The sequence below is a fragment of the Pezoporus occidentalis genome, unplaced genomic scaffold (genome assembly GCF_034315485.1).
Source record: "Pezoporus occidentalis ecotype Australia unplaced genomic scaffold, CSIRO_AGI_Poc_V1 ctg235, whole genome shotgun sequence".
In the NCBI taxonomy this organism is placed as follows: domain Eukaryota; kingdom Metazoa; phylum Chordata; class Aves; order Psittaciformes; family Psittacidae; genus Pezoporus; species Pezoporus occidentalis.
In genome coordinates, this window is record NW_026914233.1 from 40,234 (window position 1) to 66,656 (window position 26,423).

At 47.1% G+C, this 26,423-nt stretch overlaps 1 protein-coding gene across 4 annotated transcripts in view; it reads right to left on the reverse strand.

Moving 5' to 3' along the window:
* Positions 1 to 26,423, reverse strand: part of TMEM108 (transmembrane protein 108) — a 157,369-nt gene that overhangs the window by 9,401 nt on the left and 121,545 nt on the right. For 3 of the 4 annotated variants that reach the window (XM_062621868.1, XM_062621871.1, XM_062621867.1), the window contains one exon: positions 1,323 to 2,435. In XM_062621868.1, coding sequence (XP_062477852.1) covers positions 1,323 to 2,435 — 1,113 coding nt within the window. Of the gene's footprint in view, positions 1 to 1,322; positions 2,436 to 8,368; positions 8,695 to 26,423 lie in introns of those variants that run through there. The other variant, XM_062621869.1, reaches the window with a different exon arrangement.

The window sequence follows — 26,423 nt, forward strand, 5'->3', positions numbered from 1 at the left end:
GCAGAAGCGTGCTTTCACACTTCTGCTTTGGTGTCTCTTTGATTGTCCATCTTTTAGATTAAAGCTTTGCTCTCACTCATGTGTTTAACCACAACTGGAATAGCAGAACTGATGGTTCCAGAGGCACAAGTCTAACAGATAGTGCTGAGCCAACCCAATAGACTGGAAAGGATTAGTGCAGCTCCCTCTCCAGGTGTGTATTCCTGCAGCCTCATGGCTCTAGGTCTGAGCCTGATTCAGCTCCCTGGGTGGACAGAAAGTACCAAAGAGCAAAATGAATAGGGTTTAGCAATCTGAAAGTGTCTCAGGGAGGTGGTAGGGCAGGCCCAGGCAGAAGGAGAGGGGCAGGATCAGGAGGCTGTGCCTCAGGGAGGACAGGAGACAGCAGCAGGGGTAAGCTGTGTGTGCAGGACTGGCTCGGTCAGCTCCCCTTGCTGATGTCCTCAGTACAGCCCGGAGCCGTACGTAACAGAATTAATACTCAGTATTGGTGGCTGCTCCTCTTTTATGTTTCCTCAGGCAGCAAAGGCTGGGTAATGTTGGCTCTTGTTCCACTCCAGACAGATCAGCATTATCACACCCCGCACCAGTGAAACCCCAGAGAATACACTGCCAGCTTGCCAACATACCCCAGCTAAGCCGGGGACACCCAGCACCCTGCTTTCTCATCATGTCTCCAGTGGGTTTTGTACCTGTGTTGAATGCTGAGACCCTAAAGCCAGCTCTGGGAACCCAACCTGCCCTGCTCTCGCAGGTGCCCAAAGACCAGGATTTCAAACTCTTCCTGCTCTCTGGAATTCAAATGGAGGAAGCCAGCACTTTGGGTGCCATTCTTTAAAACCTGATAGTTCATGAACTGCCTGCAATGAAATATTGCCCTGGAAAACCGGTGTTTCCTCAGGGATCAGTCATTGCAACTGGCATTAATCCTCTGGGTTAGCACTGGGCTTTTTAAATCCAATTCCAGGGCAGTATATAGCAGTTCCTAGATTAAAGACTGGTACGACCTTTTGGTCACCAGCTTATATGCTTTGAAGTAAAGCTGCTTCACCTTCTGGAGTTGTTCAGCCTCGTGTTATACCCACAAAGGCCCAAAATGACTGATTTCTAATAGCAACAAAGCAAGTATGCTTTGAGTGTAAACATTTCAGCTCTGCATTTTGAAGCACTTTGGTCAGCGAATGCGATCTCGTATCTAGCGATTGCTCCTCGTCCATCTCAAGCCACCCTCCTCTGTTAGCTCACCACCTCCTCCTTGAAACACGGGCTGAAATCTGAATTTTATGGAAAGAGAAAGCAGAACAAAGCAGCAGTTAACTTACAACATGAGGATATAGGTACGCTGATAGCCAGAATGATCCAGGCAATGTCCATCTTGCTGAGACAGATGGTTGCCCTGTGCTGGGGCTTGTCCCCCTCGGTGACGTGGGAGATGTTTCCTTGCACTCCAGGTTTCCAGGTCCCGGCAGGAACCAGTCTGTTTAGGAAGTTCCCAGTGGCAGTGGAGCCAGCGGTGGAAACGGAGCTGGACAACCTGGTGGCAGGAGCTGCGGACAGAGCAGTGCTTAGCAAGGTCACGTTGCTCACCGTCCCATGCTGCGTTGGAGAGGGTCCCTTGGGGTCTCCCGCTGCCGCGGAGGAGACACTGACATCAAAACTGGTCTGAACCGAGTGCCCCGCTGCTGCTGTTGCAGATCCAGGGCCAGCAAACAGAGGGACATTGGTACTGAGGTTCAAGGTTACCCAAGAGTTGTTTTTGCTCAGCATATCCCATACGCTGTAGTGGGTGGGTTTAAAAGGCACCGACACTGCTTCAGGATCGGTTGATGGTCCAGCAGTTGTGGTGGCAAAATCTGCCTCCTGCAGCACTAGCTCGGCCCCATCGCCTTGCTCTGCTTCCCTAAGGCTTCCCGAGGGGCTGCGGTGGGGTGAAGGGTCTGAGTGTGTAGTTCTTGCCAGCCCCATGCCATTCGGATCACCGGATGCTGGGGTCTGGGACTGAAAGGGGTGGTCTGTGAAGGGGCTCCTCAGGGTAGGGAAGGGAGAGTGCAGGGTCGTCTTTAGGTAAGGCTCTGAGGACTCTGTGAAGTTGCCTTTGAAAACCTGGAATATTTTCCCCTTGGGGCGAGTCTGTCCCGAGTACAAAGCACTCTGGTTGTGTAAATGATACGTTCCCTTGTCGCCGAGGCGAGGGCTGCTCGCTTGCTTCTGCCCGGTGGAAGGGGCTTTCTCCACCACGTTGATGGAATGGGGCATGGTGTGAGCAGACGTGGGAAGGGGCTCTGCTGCGTGGTGGTCTTTGTGGCGAGGCGTCGTTCCCATGGCTGTGACAGTGGTAGTGTTCATCGGGAAGCCCTGAGAGGAGGAGACAGTGGGAGACAGTACCTGAACAGAAAACACCAGCTCTTCTGTCAGTGCCAAGATCAGTAGAACACCTAGAGGGAGAAGCACAGAGAGAGGGTGAGACCAGGGAGGGACCAGCGGGCAGGGAATGGCAGGGCTTGTGCGTCTGGCAGGAAGGGATACCTTCCATATTCAGAGTTAGCATCCAACTTTGTTGGCTTCTCTGGGAAAGTAGGAAGGGAAAGGAAAATCCATGGTGGCCCCATGGCTGTGGAAGAGGTGAGGTGGGAATGGGAAGGTGGCAGGAAATCTGGAAAAGAGGGAGAGTATGGACTCAGGACAGTGCTTTAAAGTGCCATAGGCATAGACAAAGCATTTAGGGGTAGAAACAAAAGATCTTTTCATCTTTGTTTTGTCCAGGAGGCCTCCAGCTCAATGTCTGCATCACTATGGGGGTCCTTAGTCACTCCTTTGGCTGCAAAACCCTAAATTGGGCTGCCTCCAGTCTTGGATGTCATTAAGCAATCTGGGGTTTGAGAGAGCAGCTGCTTAGCCCTTGCTGAAAATTAGGTCAAGAAGGGATGTCTGATGAGAAGGCTTCCTGGGTTATATACATGCTGCCCTTTACCGAGCAATTTCAGACAATCTAGTCACTTCTTTTGGAGTATGAGACGTGGACAACCTCCAAATGTTAAAAGTGAACAAGAAAACATAAAGAAACAAGAAGAAAATCACAGCCATCTTTAAAAGTCAGGCGACTATGAAGGGATTGACTCAAATCTAACACGACTGCCCTTTGTACCCATGTGCAAATGGTGGTACCCTGCTCTGTGCTCACATGTGCTGTGGAACTGGATTGCATGAAATTTGTCTCCTGCCACTCTCTGCAGTGCACATATCTCATGAAGTACCAGATTCACCCCACCGGGAACATCAATTCTTCCTTTTATCCCTACTCCGGATAACAGACATGGGCAGCTGCAGTAGCATAAGCCTCCCCGGGATGAAGGGCTAATACACCGTGAGTTAGTGTGACATGCAGTGACCACATCGATCACAAGTCACCATTTCCATATGTTGGAGCTGTCGAGTGTAATGTGGAACTTTGCCCACTAGGAAGCACACGGAATAAATCCATTCTGCACAGTCCACTGAGCATCGTCAGATGGCACCATCAGCACTGCACTAGTGTGGATTTCAGTGTCAGGGTGAAAAATGTTGCCACGGTCTTAATAAATCAGGGACACGAGTTCATCAAAGCTGCAGGACTCCAAACCTTCCAGCCAAGACTGTGGAGAACCTTCCTGCCCCTTTCTCCACCCTTCCCAGGTGTGCCAGCTTCCCCCATGAGCATTGTTAGGCCATTTGGTTCTACCCTACTTGGGAAGAATACCTGTTATGGGCACCAGCAGAAAAGGAAGGCAGGGGCTTGAGACAATAAAAGATCTCTGACTAGGTGTCCAGTGGGCCCTAGGGCTCTGTGTTGCACGTTGGGCAGATGCAGATGCCATGAAATGTGTTTATTCTGAATCCTGTGCACCATTCACACCCATCCACGTGCAGCAAAGCTGACAAAGGAGCAGTACCTACACCTCCAACCCAGCTAAATCCTCTACTTCGATCACTAGCTTTGATTTCTGAACCAGAACAGCACAGAATTCTTCAACCAACAAAATTCACCTTATCTCTCCCCCCACCCCCCCCAGCCTCCTGTTGAATTCACAGCATCCAGAAAATGAAACCATTGACTGGGTAACATAGTGAAAGACAATCACAAGCAATGTACTTGTAATGTGATGTACTTGTAATGCGTGTGTTACTAATGAGTGTGTTACTAATGTGTGTGCTACTGATGCTAAAATTAGCTTTTTGATTTATTTATTCCTGAAATAAAGATCTAGGCCAAATAAACCATCGCCTGTGATCCTGCTTCCCAGGTCCCAGCCAGCTGCAGACAACATGCTCTTAGCGGAACACCTCATCTAAAGGAAGACCATATTCCATGCACTGAGATGCAACCAGGAGAGCAGACCGTGCTGTATTCATGGAGCATCACTCTTGGAAGTGAAAAGGAGAACCATACCTGCACATTTGTGGTACTGCTTATTCTGAGGTCAAGGTCAAAGAAGATATTCTAGTGTCCATATGGCTAAGACTTCGTGCCAAGACAAGTTGCTGCCACAGAACAAATTCAAAGAGGAAAGGATGATGATGTATTTGGGGTATGGTGTGTGGAGATAATGGCTCAGGAAACTTCAGCCCTGCTGTTCTGAGCACACAAGAGAAAGTGCATTGGCAGACCTTAGGAGACACTAAATCGGAATGATTATAATGCCTGCTAAGATTTGGGGATGTTCTTTGTGTAACTACTTGCTCTCACACCTCATGCAGAAAAACATCTCTACTGGGTTAATACTTTTCTTCAGGATCTTCCTCAAGGAATGAGGAAGTTGACAGCTCTTCTGCATATTGGGCCCTGGGGTTAGAAACCCTGCTCTTTGGCTGAACACTCACCCAACATCCACCTCCACTGCTTGCAAAACTGATAAATCAGAAGCTCGCTGCTACAAAGATTTATGATCTCCCTGGGGCAGCCTGTTGTTGTGCAGGTCACCACATACCAGGCATGGGAAGCCAGATGCATTTAGCTAATACCTGTAGGTGGCTTGTAAAGTCTAATTATTCAAAGGAAATACAACATCAGAAGTAATTTATCTGACAATAAACAATGACCCTCAAGACATTTGGCTGTCTCAGGTGGTGGCAGTCACAGTGTGCTTGTCCACTAGGCTCCTTTTAACAGCTTCTGCAGAGCCAGTGTGGCCCATAAGCTACTTAGGACTTTGGTTTACTGTTTGAATGGACCACAGGACTCCTTCAGTGTCAACCAGAGCTAATCTGTGCCCCTAACTACTCAAAACCTGTTCAGTTTAGTAGATCATTGTGAAAATAGCCAGTGCTATATATATATAGGGAGAACCAGATAATAATAAGGACTTCACAGTGGCCTTTCAAGTAGAATTAATTTGCTTTCTAATTGGTCAACAGCCAACTGGAAAGCAGAAGTAAAGCTGGAATTGGCATTTCCAGATGCTCTGCATCACTACCTAAGCATGCTCTGGCTGGATGTGCAGTGACCTGATCGCCCAGAGCTCCCAGTTACTTTTGTAACACTTGAGGATATGCAATGTCTTACAAAGTAGGACTCATATTGAGGTTCTTGATATTACACTGCCCTGTTTGTCAATTCTGCCTTAAGCCTAGGGAAATGGTATTCTAAATTCCTCCACTAAGTTGCAGGAGGCGTTTATAACAGAAATGGACTTATCCAAACCCTTCCATTTTCCTTCCTTCCCAACCTTTATCTCTGCTTTGCACCCAGAAAAGGGCCATGGTGGGTATGACGCCAACTGTCCCCCAGTGGCTCAGCTCACCCTCAATCAGGCTACCACTGGAATGAAACCTGGTTGCTATCAAGTTGTCATGGCCAAAGTTTGGATATCCCAGCTGAGGTGGTACCCAGCAGATGCCTTTGGTCTGTTCAAAGCACAGTCCAGCAGCTCTTTGCCAAAATCCTTCAGTTTTGGCTGCCTAAGACTGTTAGGACTGATCTTATGTAGAGCATAAGCCCTTGGGGTTAAGGACTCACAGTCCTTACTATCTGCTGGCATAATGGTAACACAGACTGATGCAAGCACATTATAGCAAATAATAGTAATTAATTATATTTGCAAAGGTCAGTTCACACCATTAAGTTTTTTCACAAGGGGCCATTTCTAAGGCATAGGAGCTCAGGCTCAGAAGGGGTCAAACTGGTTTGGCTTCTTAATGCTGTGTGTCAAATTCCCACTTTTGGTGTCTCATTTTATGGCCCCGTTAAAACCATTCAACCCTAATGAGAAGGCCGATTGACCTGACACCCCTGCAGTGTGAATGGTGTCATCCCCTGGTTTTGCATAGCGCACCAAGAAGGGAATTAACACAGAATGAATTAACTCAAGGATGAAGCCCAGCACAGTGACGAGTACACAGAAGATGCTGATGTGCATTTAGCCATAAAGCCTCCTTCCTAACAACATGGTGCGATCTCAGCAGCGTCTCCCTACAGTGCTTCTTCCCATCATACACTCACATGAGGAGCCCAGAAATGGAGTGGACGTGAAGAAAGTGAAGGAGTTCCTATCCAGCAATGTTTCCAAGTACTGCTCGATGTCCTCAGTGAGTCTCAGGGAAGTTGGGGTTAGGAATACTTTGCTTTCCCACCCAGGCTGCAGGGTCCTAACATTTGGGAACTGCCTCGCAGCCCTTTTATTTGCATGCAGGAGGCAGAACTGCCTCCCTCCGGACCAGAAAGCCAAAGCAATTCTGGTCCCAGCAGCTGACATCCTTTGACTGTTTTATCTCAGGAGCTCAGAAGCCCCTGCTAGAAGACAGTGTCCTGGCACAGAACAATATGAAAAGGCTTCATTTAGGAGCTAACACTGCTGGTGCTGCACGGGATGCTTCATGGGCACTTTTGGGAGCAGCCTTTTTTGCACGACATGGCAGAGTCAGCTCATGTGTTCAGCCTCCCCGAGGCACCCCCTTTAAATGACACAAACTTTGGATTTACAACCGAGTGCTGATCTGAAGCCTATGGAAAGGTTCCCAATGACTTTAGCAGGCTTTGGACCAAGTCCTGACCGCCAGAGGTACAGTGGAAACTTCTGTGCTGCACATTCATGTTTTCTACAGCAAATGAACGCGCTCAGTCTGGTGTTTGACCCCTTTTGGCCTCTGCTGCCTCAGACCTTGCAGCAGGACAAACAGAGCCAAACAGTTTTGCTTTAGGTAGTCAGGAAGAGCTTTTTGTTCGGAGCCCTACTGCTGGACTCATTATTTCAGGCTGCCGTGGGCAGGAGAAGCAAAGGGAGCTTTCCTACAAAGGACCATTATCTCCAGACCCAAGGCTTGGGGGCACACGGGCAGTGCAGGGGATGCTGAAGTCGCTTCCAACACTCGTGACTTACTAACAGTGAGAGAAGGCTGTGCAAAACCTGTTCAAAGCAACAGCAATGTTATTGTTGTGCTGAAAGCTTCCTTCACAACGCTATTAACTTCTCACGTGCCTCTCGGCAAACCTCAAACGTTACAAGGAGTAAAATGAATCTTTAATAGATGGAAACTGTGCAGAAAGTGCAGATCACTCCTCTCGTTACGGTCATTTTGGTTACGGTTTCTTTGTCATCTGTCAGAGCAATATGATTTTCATTCACAATAAAGCAGCCCTTGTACAAACAAAGAGTTAAGCAAATTTCACCCATGATTGGTGGCAGAACTGAGGGAAGAAAAAGTAGGTTACTCAGCATAGAAAATTTCTCTTCCTTGCCCATCTCTCAGTGGCTGTTACACCAGAACTCCCAGGTATTAATTTACAAGTTACTGCCTGCTTTCCTCTGTAAGTACTGGGTTGATTAACGCCGACTTCAATACACGAGGCATTGCAGGGCATTAGACACAGACTAACAGCTCTATTTGCAGTAACACAAGCCAGCATCAGCAGAAGCTCTGGAAATCACATGTACAAACACAAATTAAGCAGCACTCACTGACATTCCCTGTGCAACAACAGTAACGGCGGCTCCAGGTCTCATGGGGCAAGACTTCCCGGCCCTTTAACCACATAAACCCAGTGCAGAACACCAGCACTTCCTCTAAGGTGCACTTCCATCACGGACTTCAAGAGAGTGAGCCTATAAACCAAAATCCATTTCTCCAGGGAGTTAAACAATGGGTGATACAAATAGGACAGTATCGCGTAGTCGCAGAGCAGGCAGCTCCCAGTTCATTCTCATACTGCACTAGAGACTCACAGATCCTACAGGAATGCTTCAGATCCCCTGTTCAGCTAAGTATACACAGACATCCGAGCTGCTGAACCTTGTGAAAAGGCTTGCTGACAATCTAGGGCAACAGTAATGACTGAGAGGAGGGTAATAAGAAGAAAGAGCCTGACTCTAGCTACTTGCTTAAGGTAATCACTCACCTGGAAATATCATTTGGGCTTGTCAGCAGACATCCTCACCTGCTCACATCACACGGACTGGGAAGCTTCATCCCTCAGCAGAGAAAGGCAAAACACATCTTCTCTCTAACGAGGCAGCTGCAGCAGGAGTTGCTGTTATTGTTGGAACTGGTTTGGAGGAATGAGGGCAGAGACAGCCCAGGCAGGCGTGTCTTGCAGGGCTGTGCAGCGACAGGGCTCGCTCCTTTATGGACTACCTTTGCCACTGCAGGGCAGGATTACTTAAGGAGCCAGACCCCCTCTCTGCCAGCAGATCCACGGGCTGCTTGGTATTCCAGCTTGGTTTCCCATCAAGTCCAGATACAGTTTGTCTGACACGGGTCTATTCAGATGCCAGAGGATTGCTGGCAGTGCTCCTTCCCTGGGAACAAAACAGCCACAAGCACCCCAGCTGCACGCCCTTGGGAAGCTGCTCAGTCCCCATTCCAAGGCAGCGTGCCCTCCCTCCAGCTTGTTGTGTGTGGATGGCTTTTACACATCTACCTCCTGCTTCTGTGCCTCCACCAGACTTTCCACTTCATTCAATTACCTCTAATGATATTAATATTCCTGTCAGAGGGAAATACAGGGAACGAAATCAGAGGCTCATCTCTCCTCTGGCATCGAAATGCATGGTCTGGTTTTGATTTCTTCACTCCTCAGTGGTGAACTGGCCATAAAGATGCTCACAGATCCCGTGATTCTTAAAGCCATAATCCTGCCTCTCTTCTTCCATTTCTTCTTTTTTTCCCCTGTCTCTCTGGCACAGCTGGGTGTCTGGAAGAACACGCTGCCTGGCGAGCACACAAACGTGCCCTGTGCAGCCAACTACCCATCCCTCAAAAGGGAAACGGTGCGAGAGCAACAAGTTAGGGGCTTCTTGAGAGTGGTGTGGGGATCCCCTGGGAGTCCCAGGGCATTCCCCATCACTCGGGCTTTGATTCAGAGCCCCTGCAGCAGCCCGAGCAGTTTGTTACATGGGCTCCCCACAAAATTCAATCCTAGTATTTTGCTAGAGAGAAAAGCCAGTTCCTTCTTCACTCTGCTCCCACCAGCTGAGAAGATCCTTCTGTTTTCAGGTCTTGATACAAGCATGTTGCAACCAGACTTCTTTGTTGACGCTGTGGCTGAATCAGACAGGAATGATGCTGTGACAACAGGTTTGAGTTTGGCAGCACGTGCAGCTATGGGGCCTCCAACAGTGACCCCAGTGCTGACTGAAGTCCCTAACGGGAAGGCTAGGCAGGTGTATACGTATATCACAAGCATATCTTACCCTTAGTTATACGAACTCTGTTTTCACAGCCACAGTCATTGCATGAAGGATATGGGAAGACAAAGTACAAATTATAATGATCTGAGATCTGCTTTGCATTCTTGTGTTCTCCTGCTGATGGTTCTTTTCTCCTTCCCATCTGCAGCTCACTTTTCCCCCTTGCTGTTTCCAGTCTGAAGGTTTTTCTAAATAAAGATATTTAGTGCATTATAAACTAAATGGTCCTTACAAATATCAGCTTGTTTAGCAGTTTCTGGAGCTCAAGGCTGATGAAGAGCTTGCTGCTGAAACAATGATTTAGCACAGAGCTGCAGCTGGCATAACAAGAGAACCATGCCACGTATTTAACCTTTGCTGGAGGATTTGCCACATCTGTAAGTAGTAACTCACACAGATTTCTTCCCCGTGTGCTGTCATGGATGGAAATATGGCTCAAAACTGCAGAAACCATCGTTTGGGATTTCAGATGAAAAGCCTTCTGAATGACAGAGGTTCTGTGCATTCCCTTGTCCAAAAACACATGGAACAAACCAAAGACCCTTTTAAAAGCATGTGAGTATTCCTTGGTCTGACAGCTCCCCCCTCACACAAAGCTTGTCCAGCCCCAGCTTTGCAAATGCACATCCCTTCCTTTCCAGCCTTTACTTGGCAGCAGTTTTTGTTGGCAGGATGCTGTTGCCAAGGGAGACAGAAAGGATGTGCAGCTGGCTTTTCTTTCACCTGCACTTACTGCTGCTGATCCTATTTATGCTACTGCAGAACCTCTGGCTTCTAAGAGACCTCCTGTCAATGTCACCGGACCTTCTGAAGAGTTTCAACAATGACACAAATAGCTGTGGCCTCTGATAGAAAGCTAAAATAGGATCTCACCAAAGAGAGGATGCAGTTGGTGTCACAGATGCTGACTTAAGCAAGGGTATCCATTTAATGAGCAACAATAAGAAGGGGGAAAGGAGGATTCAGAGCCATCTTCAAAAGGTTTCTGACAACTCCCCAGTGAGAGCAGTGAGTAACTTCAGATATATGGAAGTTACATGCTTAGCCTAAGGTAGCTGTGGCTCTGGCAGGCAGTTCACCCCATCCACACACTGACTAGTACCCCAGAGAGGCTCCTCTCTTGCCATTAGCAAGAGGTCACATAGAGGATGATGAGCTTTAACCAGATGTCCAGCTTTCAGGTGATGAGAATTAGGTGAGATGAATCCCACCTCGTATCCCTCCATCTGTTTACGTGGCATCATCATAAAGCAGAGCGAGGATTTGTTTAGTTCATACAAGGGATAACTAAAAGTGATGTTTGGAAAGGTGAAATGTAGTCTTTCTATTGCAGTACCTTCCAGGAGAGGAAATGCCACTGCTTTGGCCATTCAGAACCAGTTTCTCCTGAGCACCACGCAACAAACCTTATAGAGCAACACTTCATTGACATGAAGAGTGAACTACAGCAAGACAGCCCTTCCATGGTAACACATTAGGAAGCATTTTTCTTTCCCATATTAGAGGGTAAATGGGCAAGCACTAATTCAGATGAAGCAAGGAGCTGCTGTCTCTCAATTAAACAGCATGCAAGGCAAGATGTCTGGGGCCTGGAAGGTAGCACAAGGAAGCAGGAGCCACTGCTTCATGCACAAGCCTTTTCCAAACAACCACAGCTCCTGGACCTGCTGCACTCCTTTCAAAATCCCAGCTGGAGGCAAACAAGTCAGAGGCTTTTGATTCCAGAACCATATTATGCATCTTTTCCAAACCTACCCTCCAGCTTTAATTTACACTGACTTACCCATCAATCAGGACACTTATTCGAGACCCAGGATGCTCTTTCATTACAGCACAGGCATTTTTAGCTTGCCTTTTCTAAGGAAACATTTGTAGGGACAGGTTGTCTATCCCTCTGCCCATCTTTGACCCATGGCTAATTGCAAATACTGCAACACACTGTATGATGACTGCCAGGAGGCAGAGCAGAGCAGAGCACCCTACTCATGGATCCCTCTGCTGCAACGATTCAGGCCTTTTTCGTTCCTCTATTTGCAAAAGCTGTGCTTAAATACTCCAGCTGCAGATGCAGAGATGTTGATGCTACAGCCAGAAGGGATGTTACAGCAAGGCAGAGGCTGACTAACTTCTACAAACCCTGAAGGTATTGCACTCATTTCATCTGCTCACTGAAAGTAATTTGGATGATGTATTACTTATGCCTCCTTCACGCACATTATTACCTCCAAGTGCCTGGTTACCCTTATGCTTGATCTCCAATGAGAGCTTGTAATGAAGAGCTTGCACCGATTTGTTATGTGAGCAGGTAACACGTAATTAGAAAGTAACCATTATATTTACCTGCAGGAAGGCTTTACTCTGAGGTTTGGACCAGTTGAAGCAAAAGGGACACTGGGCCTCAGAGTGAGCAAATGCTGGGGACTTATGTAGTTATTCACGGCCTCAGTTTATCATCTGGGCAAGTAAGAACCAAACCAGGTCAGGATGCAGGGAGTCAGCATTTCCAGTACGGGGGACCGGCTCTGTGGGTACAAAGGGTCATTGGAATAGGGATAATCCCCAAGGTGGACTTGGGCTATAAAAGGCAGTGAGAGTTTCCATGTCCAGATTTTCTCCTGTGAGCACAGCCTGAGGATATAAGGCTATGTATAAACCAGCTGGAAAGGCTGTAATGTGCTGCTTTTATTATCTGCTGGATTATACAGGGCTAGCAAAGCCTCTGGAGTGGATGTCACGTTGCTAAGGAAAGAAGTGAGCTGTTACTTTTCATTTCTGTTCGTTCTTCTATAGACTAGAGACAGCTCTCGTTTGGCTTCTGGAACAAAAGCTTGTATTGCCCCTTAGCTGTCCTGAGTTGAACCTAGTTTCAACTAAAGCTGATTTCAGAATAACCTGGATGCTCACCATGGCCCAGCTGCACTGAGCCACATGGGTGCTCCATGAGGTCTGCTGATGGCCCGAGGGGGTCAGAAACTGGAGGTACATGCTTGAAGCTCAGGTGGGTCAGGGGTGCAGGTTGCATTATGACATACCAAGATAAAAGGGAAAGAAGTATCAGCTGCTCACTGCAGAGATAAAGAAAGGGGGGTTTGCTCCATTAGACTGAGATACAGATTTTTTGCCATCCTTTGAAAGCTGGGTATTGGTCTGGAAGGAACAATGGTCCAACCTGGTGTTGTAAATCAAACGTTCCTATAAGTAAGGTCACAGCAGTAGCTGGATATAATTTCTGCTAATGGAAGCAGGACTCTGCTGCTTATATTTCGCTCCGTGTAACTGCTCCTGCACTAGGTTCATGAGATGGAGATATGCAATATCATACGCAAAACCCATAAGGATGAGATGGCATGGGGCTACAGCATTACCTGATGAGTCAGGGGGATCAGTAATTCACGTGGAAAGACATACGAAGTCAGGAAGAGGATCTCACTTTATAAAAATATGCCCTGCCAACTCTGCAGTTCACTCCTGCAACTCGTATTTCCTATTCAGCATGCGTGTAGTTCACAGCAAAGTAAAACGTTTCACATTTCCATCTGGATAGTCTCTTTGTGTGTGCTGCTTCAGAGTGTCATTTCAAACACGTGTTTGTCCTTTATTTTCCTAGGCCTGTCTTTTCATATGAAACTACTGCGGATCTGAAATCTCATTTACATTCAATGGTTTAAGTGTTCACAGTGGACTCAGGTCATCAATTTCACCTTGCCTTAAACATGAAAGGCTAGCACTGATATATGCTCTTCTCTGCACCATTAACATAGAATCACTGTTTGGAATAATAGTAATAATAAGAAGATGCATAACCCCTATTGCAGCATTATTCTCACAAGTTAGATGTTTGTCTCTCCTTTCTGGTTCCACCAGCCTCTAACTACGCAGAAGAGAATCTACTTCACCCATTCCTGACATGTCATCGCCTCCACACTTTAATTCTATTTTGGAAGGAAATTGGACTGACAACCCTAACCGCTTCTGATTATTCACACAACAGCCCTTGTGAAGAGATTGCACGTACCAGCTTTTCCGTGTTGCCCTGTCAGCACACAGCCCTTCAGGGATCTTCTCTCGATGTGAAAGTTAGCTCAGCCTCAGGGTTCATCTATCCTTGACTTCTGTTTCGTTAATACCAGTTATGTTGTTGGTGATATGACGTGGTCATCTTATCTCTCCGCTTTCCCCTCCAGCAGCTACGCTGGGAGCCTCATTCCATTGCACTTCAGTCAGGTTATTACACAGTTCCCAAAGCATGGTATTTACTCTTCAGCTACTGCTGATGGGGGCCAGAGACAGCTCTTCTCCTGCCTCTCCCCTGCATCATCTCTCCTCCAGGAAGGAGGGGAGCATCAGCATGGCTGCGTGATGCTGCACAGCAGAGAGCACCCTGTGCTCAGACACCTCTGCCTCTACAGCAAACATGCAGCCTGGGTGCCCCATGCTGAGAAAGCATCCCAGGAGCAATGTCCTAATGCTTTGCTGTGTGATGTGTCTCTAGCCCTGTGATCCGACTGCCTCTGCTCTTGAAGGCTATTGATTTGTTTCCTGGTGGAAGTGCACAAATGCCAGCCATGTAATGGGAACGTTCGATTTGTGGGGGTTTCAGTGCCTATCTCAGTGGTAGCACCTGGCTTTGCTGCACTGCCCTTAATATGTATGACTGCCTGGAGCCCAGCAAGGGCTTGAGACCTCCCGAGGCATCAGCAACAAACTCCAAACACAGCTGAGGGTTGTTTCCTCAGAAACGATGCAACTGCAAATGTACCCAGTGATGCATTTGGAAAGACAAATTCATCTCTGAAATAGCTCATAACATGGTTTTACAGCTTACACTGTTTTTTTGACAGCTAAACCCAAGTTATCTGGCATGAACAAAGGTCAGTGGCTGAAATGCCTAAGATAACAAGAACTTGCTGTTCAAGCCTTCTGAATGAACCACAATTAAACATCACTCTGGGTCCTCCACAGAGAGATGCTGCAAGAGCTGTGTGGCAGTCAGATGTTACATTCCCATGAAATGCAACGATAATACTGACATAAGTGTCTTGTCACACTTTTACTTTATTACGTTTTCCCCTTCCTCTCTCTCCCCTCTCTCTTTTTCAGCATCCTCAGCTGTCACTGTACCAGAGCAGTAGAATTATCCCCCCAGTAAAGTGCCGTATCGGAAAGCAATTCTGTTTGGAGACAGAGCACTAAGTGTGGCACATCAGTGTTAAAGCTGCAGGAGAACATTAGTCTTTGCATTAACATTAACTACCATGGCTAAGAGAATGTATTAGCTACAGCCTTAGTAAAGGTCAGGACACTGAGAGGAAGGAATATCAAGCAGCATTATAGGAAGGACATAATTTTAAGAGAAAGTGCTGAGTTTCAGCCCCATTCAATACGAGCTGAAAGGACTGCATGGAAATAAATAACAGAAGGCTTGCTTGAGGGACCAATTCCAGGACCACAAATAGCAGTGTCAGGAGAAGTCCACTGGGACAGATGGTAGCTTCTGCTGCCCTGGTGTAAATCCAGGACAACTCCTCTGCAATCAGTAAGATTATGCAGCATACAAATGACTCTGAGAGGAGAACACAGAAATAAAGGAACCAAGGGGAAATTCAGGTTGGATATTAGGCAGAAGCTCTTCCCTGTGAGGGTGCTGAGGCGCTGGCACAGGGTGCCCAGAGAAGCTGCGGCTGCCCCATCCCTGGCAGTGTTCAAGGCCAGGTTGGACACAGGGGCTTGGAGCAAGGTGTGAGGTGTCCCTGCCCATGGCAGGGGGTTGGAACTGGATGAGCTTTAAGGTCTCTTCCAACCCAAACCATTCTGTGATTCTATGATAACCAACAGAAGTAAAACATGGTTGGGAACTGAAGACCAATGACCAAACGAGAAGTATGAAATAATCTGAAGATTTATGTCCAATAAGAATTGGAAGGAGTAGTCAAAGGAACAGAGAGGCTTATCTTTTGTTCTCTTCAAATCTGGGTGCTGGGTGGGCCACCTGAAGCCATCATGACAGCTCAGCACAACCAGTGCTTGGGTGCTTAATTCCCCCCTTTACCTGGTTTGTTGGAAATCAGTGTTTCAGACAAATAGGGGATTTAAATAAAATCCAAGTGTTTGCATACCAAAGATGCAGAAAACAGCTGCTTGGCCCAAGATTATTGACAAACAGCAACTTGTATATAGCAGGTAAACCTAACTTATGTGGCATGAACTAAGGCTGAAATGCTTCAGATGACAACCAACACATAAGGCTGTATTTTGATGCAGTCAGAATTTGACTTCTTGTTTTGGGCGCTGGAGCAAGAGCTGCTTCCACCCGATGTCGGTGACATCACCCATGTGCCAAAAGCATCACACATGGTAAACCCTCAACCAGGACCAGGGTGAGAGCAGGCAGATAAAGCAAGAGGGAGCAGCAAGTTCAACATGAACCTCTGCTGTTACAGGCCTAAAGCACAGAGTATTTTTGAGGGGACATACAGCATGCATCTTTTTATGCAGATGCATTACTCTCCCATTCTGCCGTGCTTATTATATTTATTCAACAGTGTCCCTGCTGGGAGCTGCTCCTGCCTGCTCCTTCACTGTCAATTACATTGCCAGAAACACAGCAGCACCCACAGCAACTTTTCTCTTGCATTACAACTATTTCCTTAAGATGACCTTGGGTCCAAGATATCTTTCAGGAGGGAAATAAAACAAAAAGAGGAAAAAAATGACAGCAATAATTTGCAGCAATTTGTTTGTGAAGGTGGTGTGATCTGAGCTTGCATACTGCCAGCAAACACTGTGGACTTGCTATGGCAATATAAAGCATCTCGTCCTCAGAGCTCCGTGTCAACGTCTGCCTCTGTCTAAATTAATGCTTCCAATTAGTTCTGTTTTACTGCACATCCATCACAGCAGATTCACTGTTAGGGCTTTGAACGATGCAAATCCATATACGAGTAATTATGGAAAACTACACTGAGCAAGACACGCGTTTCATGAGTATCAGCAGGGCCTGGGGAGCTTTACAGGGCTTTTTCTAATACGTGTAACTTCGACAGTCAGGTTCATCTTTGGGTTTAGTAACCAACTAAAGTCAAAGGCTTCACATCAGGCGCACACTTGGCTGCTTTGCTTTTTCATCTACCTACCACGCATGTGTCCAAGGCATTAACTGAGCTTCCAAGCTACGTGGCACATACCATGTAGGAGGGGGAAACATCTAGACTTATTCCTTGAAATGACATCATGCTACCTAACTTACCCAGTGCTGTTTCCAAACGTTCCCTCTTTTTATATATAAAACCTTTGGCACACGTTAAAAATGTATGTGGAATAGCTTAGAAAGGACTAAAAAGATGGCCAAAGGGAAGAATGTACTTAAGCACCAACCAAAATGATGGATCCCTAATAAGCTTGTGGTTTTAAGAGACACTGAACTGTCACAATAATGATTTAACTGGGCTAAAACTTTTCAGGCTTGGAGGCAGTCCAGATATGATATTTCCAGAGGACAGGAGGAGAAGGAGCAATATAAGGCTCAGCCTCAAACTGAAGCAGAGCAAGTGCTTGGCTCTGCTCGTTCATCAGGGTCTCACAAACACCCTGTTACCACTGGAGCAGCCACTCTTGGCAGTGGTGATGAAAAAGTGAATATAATGACAACAACTCTTAGGAGCTGTTTTAAAAAGGATCCCTGAAAACAAATTAAATCTTTAGTTTTTAAAGTGAAACATTATGCAGAATTGCTGGAAAGCAAAACGACGACACCAAGCTTTGATCTGAGCAGATCTCCACGGATTCTTTACTGCCCAGTCACCTCTAAAGTGGTTCTGGAGGCACAGAGAGAGCACGACCTCCCTCAACAAGACCCTTCTGACACAGGAGGACTGTCTGCATAGCACTGACTTACCTTGCCTATCACAGACCCTGATGCGACGGATGAGGATGAGGGGACGCAAGGACAGGGATGAGGATGAAGAGGAAAGGGTGCAGCTGGAAAGCTCTGTCTCTTGGTTTCTGGAAAAGAGAAGTGCCCAAGGGCAGGCTGAGTCACTTTGCAGAGAGCTGCTCTGCTTCGCTGCTGCTTGAAAGGGAAGCCTTTTGAATCTTGCTCTCTTTGTGGCTTCAGAACCACAACTACCTAGTGAGAAAGAGAGGGCATCACAAGCTCTGGGGCCAGGAACATCAGATGCACATAGCACCAGGGTTTTCTTACTTGCTGCCATAAAGCCCATATGGGGGCCTGGGAGAAAAATCATGGATGAAACCAGCAGTTTGCTGCAAACATTTTTCTTTAAAATCCTTTAAGTTTTAGTAAAGATTCAGCTCTTTTTCTACAAGAGGCTAAAACTTGTCCTGCTTGATTCCAGCCTTTTTAACTCTAGAGAGGGTTAACTTTTCCACAAGAGGTGGAGGGAAAGAACCAGTGGGACAGAGGGAGGCAGGCAGGAAGAAAGGAAGCAGGAGTAGGAAGACTCCATTTCCTACCTGCTGTTCATCTGCAGTTTGTCTGATGCAGCACATGGCGATACAATAACAGGCAGGGGCTGGAAAGATTCACTTTCTGTAAATACACTGTGGTTTTAAGGGGGTGTAACATGTTTGTTCCCCTTAACCATTTACAGCTGACGGTGATTTTTCCTGTGACAAGCAGCTTATTTGAGGATGAAGAGGCAGATTTGGTGGAATTTTAAGTGGAATTCATGTGGAATTTCAAGCAAAAGCTCAGCTTGCCTGAAGCCACAAAATTCACCCAATGAAAAGCCCAAGTCAAAGGCTGGTTCAAACCCTCTCAATGGATTTATGTGTCCGATCCCACAATATCCCGATGAGATGCAATCTCTGCTTGTGTTCTGGGTTTCTAAGAAATGGAAGTTTGTCTCTCCTGTCACCAACGTATCAAGTCAAAGCCCCAAACTGACACTTAAATGGCAGCATTAACTCTTTAACTATCACTCTCTAGAATGAGGAAGACATTACAGAAACCCCTGCAGACATCAGGCCTAGAGCATCGCTTTAAGGATGGAAAGGAAGCAGGAAGGGCAAGGAGGTGCCCTCAGAGAGAAAGGCAGAGGAAGGAAAAAGGAGAACAGAAAAATAGGAATGGAAAATGGCAGAGTATGCATATTTTCCTACCAAGCAACACTGGATACAAGAAGCATGTCCAGAATGATGTTATCTGCAAAGGTGAATCACGATACATGGCCAAATCCTATCTCAGATCATGGCACAACCCCCCCGGTGACACAGCCGAGGTATTTACTCCATGCTGAATGACCATTATTGATACTTCAGCCCATGGCTGTGCATCAGAGCTGGAACTGGGCATTTTGTGCAGAACAAACCTGACATCCACCCTGTTTAACACTGATGGGGAAACAAACCTCTCCATGAGTACATACAAAACACCAAGACCAGTCCTGCCCTTGGGCTGGTGTTTCAGTGGGGCCGCACTGCTGTATTTCAACCCCATATTTGGCCTTTGACTTGAATTGCTCCCAACTCCAGCAATACTGAATTGGTTTCCTTCTGTCTCCTCCTTCATCACCGAGCTCTATAGAACAAGATGAGTTCGGATTTCCTAGCATCAGCTGTTTCTGAGTTAGGAGGGCAGAGAAGCTGCGGCCGGAACGAATAGGAATAGCTGGTTTCTTTTCACACCCACATCTCATTAAAAACAGCCAGTCTGATTTTTGCTGAGGGCTCTCAAAATAGTCACCTTTAGGGTGAGACCAAGTACGTGAGGAACCTGCTCGAGAACATTAGGAACAAGTGGAAAATGGGGGTAAAATCAGCCCGAAGCCATAACAGTGATTTGTTTCCACAGGACTGATTAGCCTGCATCATAAATCAGCTTTCTAAGAGCCTACATGCTCCTGAGTGGGCCTGTGGCTCTCTTCTTTCCTACAAGAGACGTTTTTGCTCTTAGCATTAAGTAATCATAGGCTGTTTAGGGTGATTTTAATCTGTTTCTTATGTCTGGCAGACAAGAACCCTGCCATGGTGACTACTGGGAACAGCAGCACGGCTTCACCCAGATCCTTGCTCACCGCCTGCTTTGGCAGGCCCATATTTCAAGGCCAGCCTTGCAGCCCAGACTGCAGCTGGAACTGCATGAGCAGACCCACACTGCTGCTCACAAATGTTTTATCATCATCCAATACATCTATGGCTTTCACATTGAAACATGTCAATCGGATGAGGGGCCCTCACTGCTTTAGTCAGTGCAGGGACACTGTAGTTGCCCATTTGTTCTCTGATGAACACTTGCACCCATGTTTGTCTTCTGCAGCCTTGATAGGAGCAAAACAGACAGTTAAAACTTGGAGCCGCTGGAAGCAAAAGCCCCAACTCCAACTGCTCATAATGGAGGGCTGAAGGAGAGTTTGAGTGCTTAAAAAACAGCTTTCTTTGTTGCATGTAAGATGCACAGACTGACAAGAAAAGCTGGTTTAGTGATTTAGTCAGCTCTTTACTGCTAAAAATCATGTGCACTTGAAAACCTTCTGACCAGCCTAAGTGCATGCACTTCTTTAGCCAAAGGCAGTGCTTATGGAACACTACTTAAGTACCCTGTTTCACATGTCATTCCCTGGGACAGGGCATCAAGTACAGCACGCAGACAGGGAGGACATCACACGGGGCTACCACGTGAAAACATGCTATTACTCAGTTGTCACGCTGTCAAAAGCTCCAACCGCTCACTGCTCTAGTGAGCCATGAACAACTTGTTTTGCTCCTGATCAAGTTCTCTTGGCAAGAATAGAAATACTGAGACAGAAACGCTCGTATGTAGTTCACCAGCATTATGGTGATGATCAAGGGCAAGAGCTGTGGGCAGAAGACAGGAGTTTCTCAAGGATCTGGGTGCCACTTCATGCTTCTAAGAAAAAAAACTTGCAGAGTCCTCCTGTGCCATCAGGATTCCCAGTCAGGTTCAGTCTCCCCCTGATGCTCTGACAACGATCAGGACATACCAAGATGCAAGGGAGAGCAGGATCTGCCTTTCCATGAGGGACCTGTGATGCACTGAAGTCACGGGGGTTACGGAAGCAGAGCTGAGGGCAGATCTGGACCCATTATCTTTTGGCTGTTTTGAGAAATGAAGTGCGACAGTGAAGCTGTTCCTCTGTAGAAATGGCTTGCAGGGTGTGTATTTATGGGGCTTTGACCCCCAACTCCCATTTAGCTACTGTGGCTGGTGTGGGAATGCCGAGAGGCGGAGAGATGGGTTAATCACAGGTTTACCACTCAGGCTTCCAGTGTCCATACAGCATTCTTGTTTGAAAATAATAGAATAATAGTACTTAGAAAGCATCTGCAAATCAGCAGTCAGGAAAAGAGGGGAATTTAATCAGGAAAAACATTCTGAACCCTAAACATGATGATATAATGCAATAGTAGCAAGAATTAAAGAAGAAAAGCAGATACAATCTTGCCCAGGGACATGGGGGACAAGGGATGAGGAAGTACCTTTTTTTTATATATAACTAAAAAAGAAAAGGCATTTTTAAAGTGGGAAAGAAGATCAGATAGATTTTAGGGAGGAGAAGCGACCAGCAGTCGCTGGTAGGATACTGTAGGATAGGTCCCAGTAGAGACTACACTGGGTTTTCTTGTACTGCATATGAAACAAGTGATTCTTAGTGGGCAGGCGACCCTGTGTTTCTCCCTGCCTTTCCAATGGGCAGGTGACTTAGTATGGGCTCAAATGCCTGGAACGTGCATTTGGAATAGTTGTATGTTCTGGCCAGGCCTCAGCAATTCTGGAGCGTGCTCTTGCTGTCCAGACTAGCACTAGGAGTACAGGAATGATGTAAGCACCACAGGGACTGCGGTGCATCACTCAGTGTGAATTTGGTTTATGGATGACTTCCTGAATAGGTAGGTAGTGAGTCCAGAAGCTATGAACACCAAACCTCAAGCATGCCCTGCTGTATGGATAGACAAGTGACTGTGAAGAGCTAGGCTTGGACATCGTGGACATTTCTGGTTTTCTTCAAAAGGAACCTTAGAGCCTGCATGCAAAGGAACGTCAGGGAACACAAGGAAAGCCACCCAAGCCCTGACATCCGATGTGCTGCCCTGTCTGCCCCTGCCTTTTCAGGAGCTGACAAAGGAACCTTCCTGTGAAGCTGCAGAAGGGCTGCATAGGGAGCAGCATAGGGATGGAGCATAGGGATGGAGCCTGATGCGTCCCCATGGTGTTCTGGACTCCTCTTGCCCAAAGTGGAACAGGACACAGGTGATCCAGCCCACTTATGCCCCACTCTGACCCTGCAATGAATGGGGCAGGGGCTTAAATGAAAGGACTTATTACAAGATGCTTCAACCAGCTGGCTTTTTAAGGATATAGTAATATCTACCTATCTACCACATACACTCCTTTGTATGTATGTAGATATAGAAATAAATAGGGTAATATATATCCACCAGTATAAGATATGTTGTTAAAATAGTTCAAAATATTTGGTGCCAAATTTCCCTGTTGCTTTGCACAGCCAGACATCCTCCAGTTGATCCAACAGATTTGACGAAGATCTTTGGTGGGGAGAGAAGCACACGGCCAGCATCTTTCTACAGCTGTCCTCATGCAGAGGCACAACAGCAGCTAAAGCCATGAGGAAGCCTGGCAAACCAACCTCCCTCAGGTTTCTGTTCTGCTAAGGGGCAGGAGCCCCAGCTGACTGGTTTGCCACGGGGGGATAGCTGGGATGGAAATGGAATAGATGGAACACTTCCCTGCATGTACAGAGTGGGGCAAAGAGGCAGGGAGGGGGAAACAGTTGATCCATAGCAGTCACTGTAGAGCAATAAATATCAGCATTAATTTTGCTCATCACAACTACACATTCATTATAGCTTTCCACATACCAAATCCATAAGTCTGTATGTGCAGACCCAATGGCAAATAATGAATGATGTATTACCTCTCTTGTAATGGATTGGCTAGTTCAACCGTACTTGCCTTGATGTGATGAAATAAATGACAGCAATTTTGCTAATACATGGGTTTTCTACTCTCCCCCTCCTTTCAAATAGGGCAGAAAGGTGTCCTTTAACATTTAATGCCACAGAAGAACACAATATGTATGATGGTAAATGACTGTAATGTAGTATGCCATAAACTTTAAGTACCATCTGGTTTGAAAGGAAGCTGATGTAAGGTATAAAGAAAGCATTTTACACACCACAGTTGTCTAGAGTTTGCTGGAGGATTTAGATCCAACTGGAAATACATCCATTACAAATATTTTTGAGGTATTGTATAGCTACATTAAGAAAGGACTTTGCCACCCAGCTGAAAGTGCTTCTGGTTCAGCTGGTGACATTGCAGCTTTGCCAGTCAAATACCATACCCATCAGTTTTCCATTTCAGACTGATGATGGGAAATGCATGGCCTGAGCAATGTATTGCACGAGCAATGTTACTACACCACCTGACTCAAACGCAAGGAATTCTTGGTTAATTGCCCAAAGAAGTGGTAAATCCCTAGCAGTGTTCAAGGCCAGGTCGGACAGAGCCTTGGATGACATGGTCTAGTGTGAGGTGTCCCTGCCCACGGCAGCGGGTTGGAACTGGATGTTCTTAAGGTCCCTTCCAACCCAAACCAGTCTGTGAGTCTGTGATTCTAATGTAATCTGTTTGACAAAGAAGAAATTAGGTGGGGTGAGTGCATCGTGGCCCTCTTCCTTCCCTATGCTCTGCTTGCCTTGTTTATAAGGCCAAGCTGTAACGAACAAATCAGAAGCAGCAGCCAGGAGCAAGCTTCCATGAGCCCAGTACTGGCACAGAACATTTGAGAGCCCTTTTCCCAAGCTCAAAGCAACACCACCAAATTCAGCCTGCACAAACCCAGGTGAAGCCAGTATGGCTGGAGACTCCTGAAGGAGGTCTCTCCACACCTGCAGGAAACACAGAGGAAAAGGACCTTGGTGACACCTACATGATAAGGTTATCTTTGGGAAGGATAACACCAGGCAGGAGGAAAGTGAAGGCCATTTCATGGCTGACAGTACTGGCAAATTCTTAGGATAACATAGAATCACAGACTGGTCTGTGTTGGAGAGGATCTTACGATCATCCAGTTCCAACCCCATGGCATGTACCCGGACACCTCACACCAGACCAGGTTGCTCCAAGCCCCATCCAACCTGGCCTTGAACACTGCCAGGGATGGGGCAGCCACAGCTTCTCTGGGCACCCTGTGCCAGCGCCTCAGCACCCTCACAGGGAAGAACTTCTGCCTTAGATCTAACCTGAACTTCCCCTGTTTCAGTCTGAACCCATCACCCCTTGTCCTATTGCTACAGTCCCTGATGAAGAGTCCCTCTCCAGCATCCTTGTAGCCCCCTTCAGACACTGGAAGCTGCTCTGAGGTCTCCACGCAGCATCTCTTCTCCAGGCTGAACAGCCCCGATGTTCTCAGCCTGTCTCCATACAGGAGGTGCTCCAGCCCCTGGGCATCCTCATGGCCTCCTCATAGGGTTATTAATTTTCCAGCTTATTGCTTATAGGGGTTCTTAGCCCTCAGAGGTTTAGCAGACACAGCAGAACGGATCCCACAGTGGTGGCAGTTGCTCCTGATGTTTATCATCACCAGTATGACTGTTTCTCACCACAGATTGCTGGTTTTCCCCTGATGAAGGCTGACTCGTCTCTTTCCTTTCTGCCACTTTGCTTAAGTCACATTTGCCCTCAGAGAAAAATGTGGCAGCGTCACAAGCAGGAATGGAAAGCTCTGTCACGTGGAGAGAGCGGGATGCGACGTGATTATCATGTTAACCAACTCACTGCCCTTTGGATGCTTGGCCCTCGCCCAGTGAAGTGACATCAATACAGTGCTCTGGGCACATGCTGCAAGCACTCAAGATTCTCTCTAAATGTCAACCAGCATCCTGGATGCTGCAGGGATCTCAGGAGCTGCTCAGCTAAGTGCTGCATGTCTCTGTGCCTGGCCAGACCCATTCTCCCTCGGCAGCACGTGCTGTGTGAAGGAGTTGGAAAGCCATTGTGCAATCCCTTAGGGGTGAGCAGGCCAATTTTCTACAACAAATGTTAGGCTCAATAAGCCAAAATATTCAATGGACATCTGCCTTGCTAATAGAGAGCCCTTCACTGTAGGATTTCTTGAAGACCTTTGACTGAAACGCAAGTATTTCAGGGAGCCTTGTGTGCTTTGGCGTGTATTTCCAGGGTTGGATTTACAGCCACACAAACCCCTGCAGCCCTGGCTCCCAGCAGAGGCCTGTGCACTGATGAAGGTCTGGCACTCATCTGCCAGACACCAAAATGTGACCAAAGGTGCAGACTGAACACCCTTTTCCAGCACTGGGCTGCCGGTTGTACCCTTTCCCAGTGCTGTCATACGCAAGCTGGGCCACAGCCTAATCCCAGGCATGGCACAGCAAATCCAGAGTCAGGACTTCATTTCCAGGCTCGGTAGCAGTACAGCCACGACCTAAGTCTTGCCCCTTTCACGAATGAAGGTTCATTTCCTACCCAGTCTATCTTTTGTCTTCTTCCTAATCCATCAGCGAAGTTCCAAAGCTGAATTTCCATGGCAACAGACTGTGAGGTCAGAGAGAAAGTACTCATCAGGATCAAGGATCTGAAGGGGAATTGGGAAAGGGAAAGAACAAAATCACTTAAAAAATTAAGTCATAACAGAGGGAATTAAAGCCAGATAATCTGCTCCTGGTGTGAAGACCCCCTCTGGTTTCTGACAAAGCCAGCGCCGGCAAAACCACCCTTCTGTACACACAGAAACGCAGTTAAGTCTCTTTGGTTCCTTTGAAGTCAACAGCAGGAGCAAGGTATGGTCATCCATGGAATTACACAGGGAATTTCCCAGCCACTGGGAACATTTCCTGGTGGATCTTGCCCAGCCCTCTAGTGAAAGAACACTGACACCTCTACAGATGGTGGCACACAAAGGTTTTAAACGCTGTTTTCTAAACAGAGGACACAGTGATGCCTGCTTCTCTAGTGACCACAGCCAGTGCCTTGCCTTCCCTTTGAGCAACTCTTTCCTTTGCCTCCCAGGCGCTGATCTAGGCCCTACAGTTGCTCAGAAGAAACCAATTAGGGGCATTGCATGATCCCCTCTTCAGATCGAGCCGATTCATTAAGCTACAGCCTTGCTGCCTACCTACACCCAAGGAGCAGAGCACACATCTCCCCCCTGCAGCGCTCCCTCCCCTCCTTCCTGTGCAACCTGCGTCTGCTGCACATCACAGGAGACAGGAGGCTTTGGGGTCTCTGTGTTCCCCATTAGGGATTTTCCTCCCTTGTTCAGGAAGAACAGAGGAGGCAGGAGGCATCGGACCCTGAAAACATTCCAATGATGCTTGGAAGGGGAGGCAGAAACCTCTAGTGCCTGTCTAGGATGGGCCTTTGTGACTTAAATGACTGCCTTTTTTCCCCCACTGCTTGATCTGAGAGCATATTTGAGTCAATCTGAATATCAAAGAGATTCAGAAAGGCAGTGGGGCAAAGAGTAGGGCAGAGACTGACAGGGAAATAAGAAACCAGGGAGGCGGTACAGAGATGGTGTTACAGATAGAGCAGATTAAAGGATGAAAAAGGAGGTGACGTGCCTGGTCAGCAGGCAAAAACGCTCAGCTTGAACAGACTTATTCCCCCCCCCCACCCCCCTTTAATTTTCTCAAATAGACATTTTATGGTCTGTTCATAGGTCACACATACTCTGTTTGAAAACACGGGTTTCTGACATTGAGTGACAGAGAGCTATGATACAGCTCTGCATTGAAGTACTA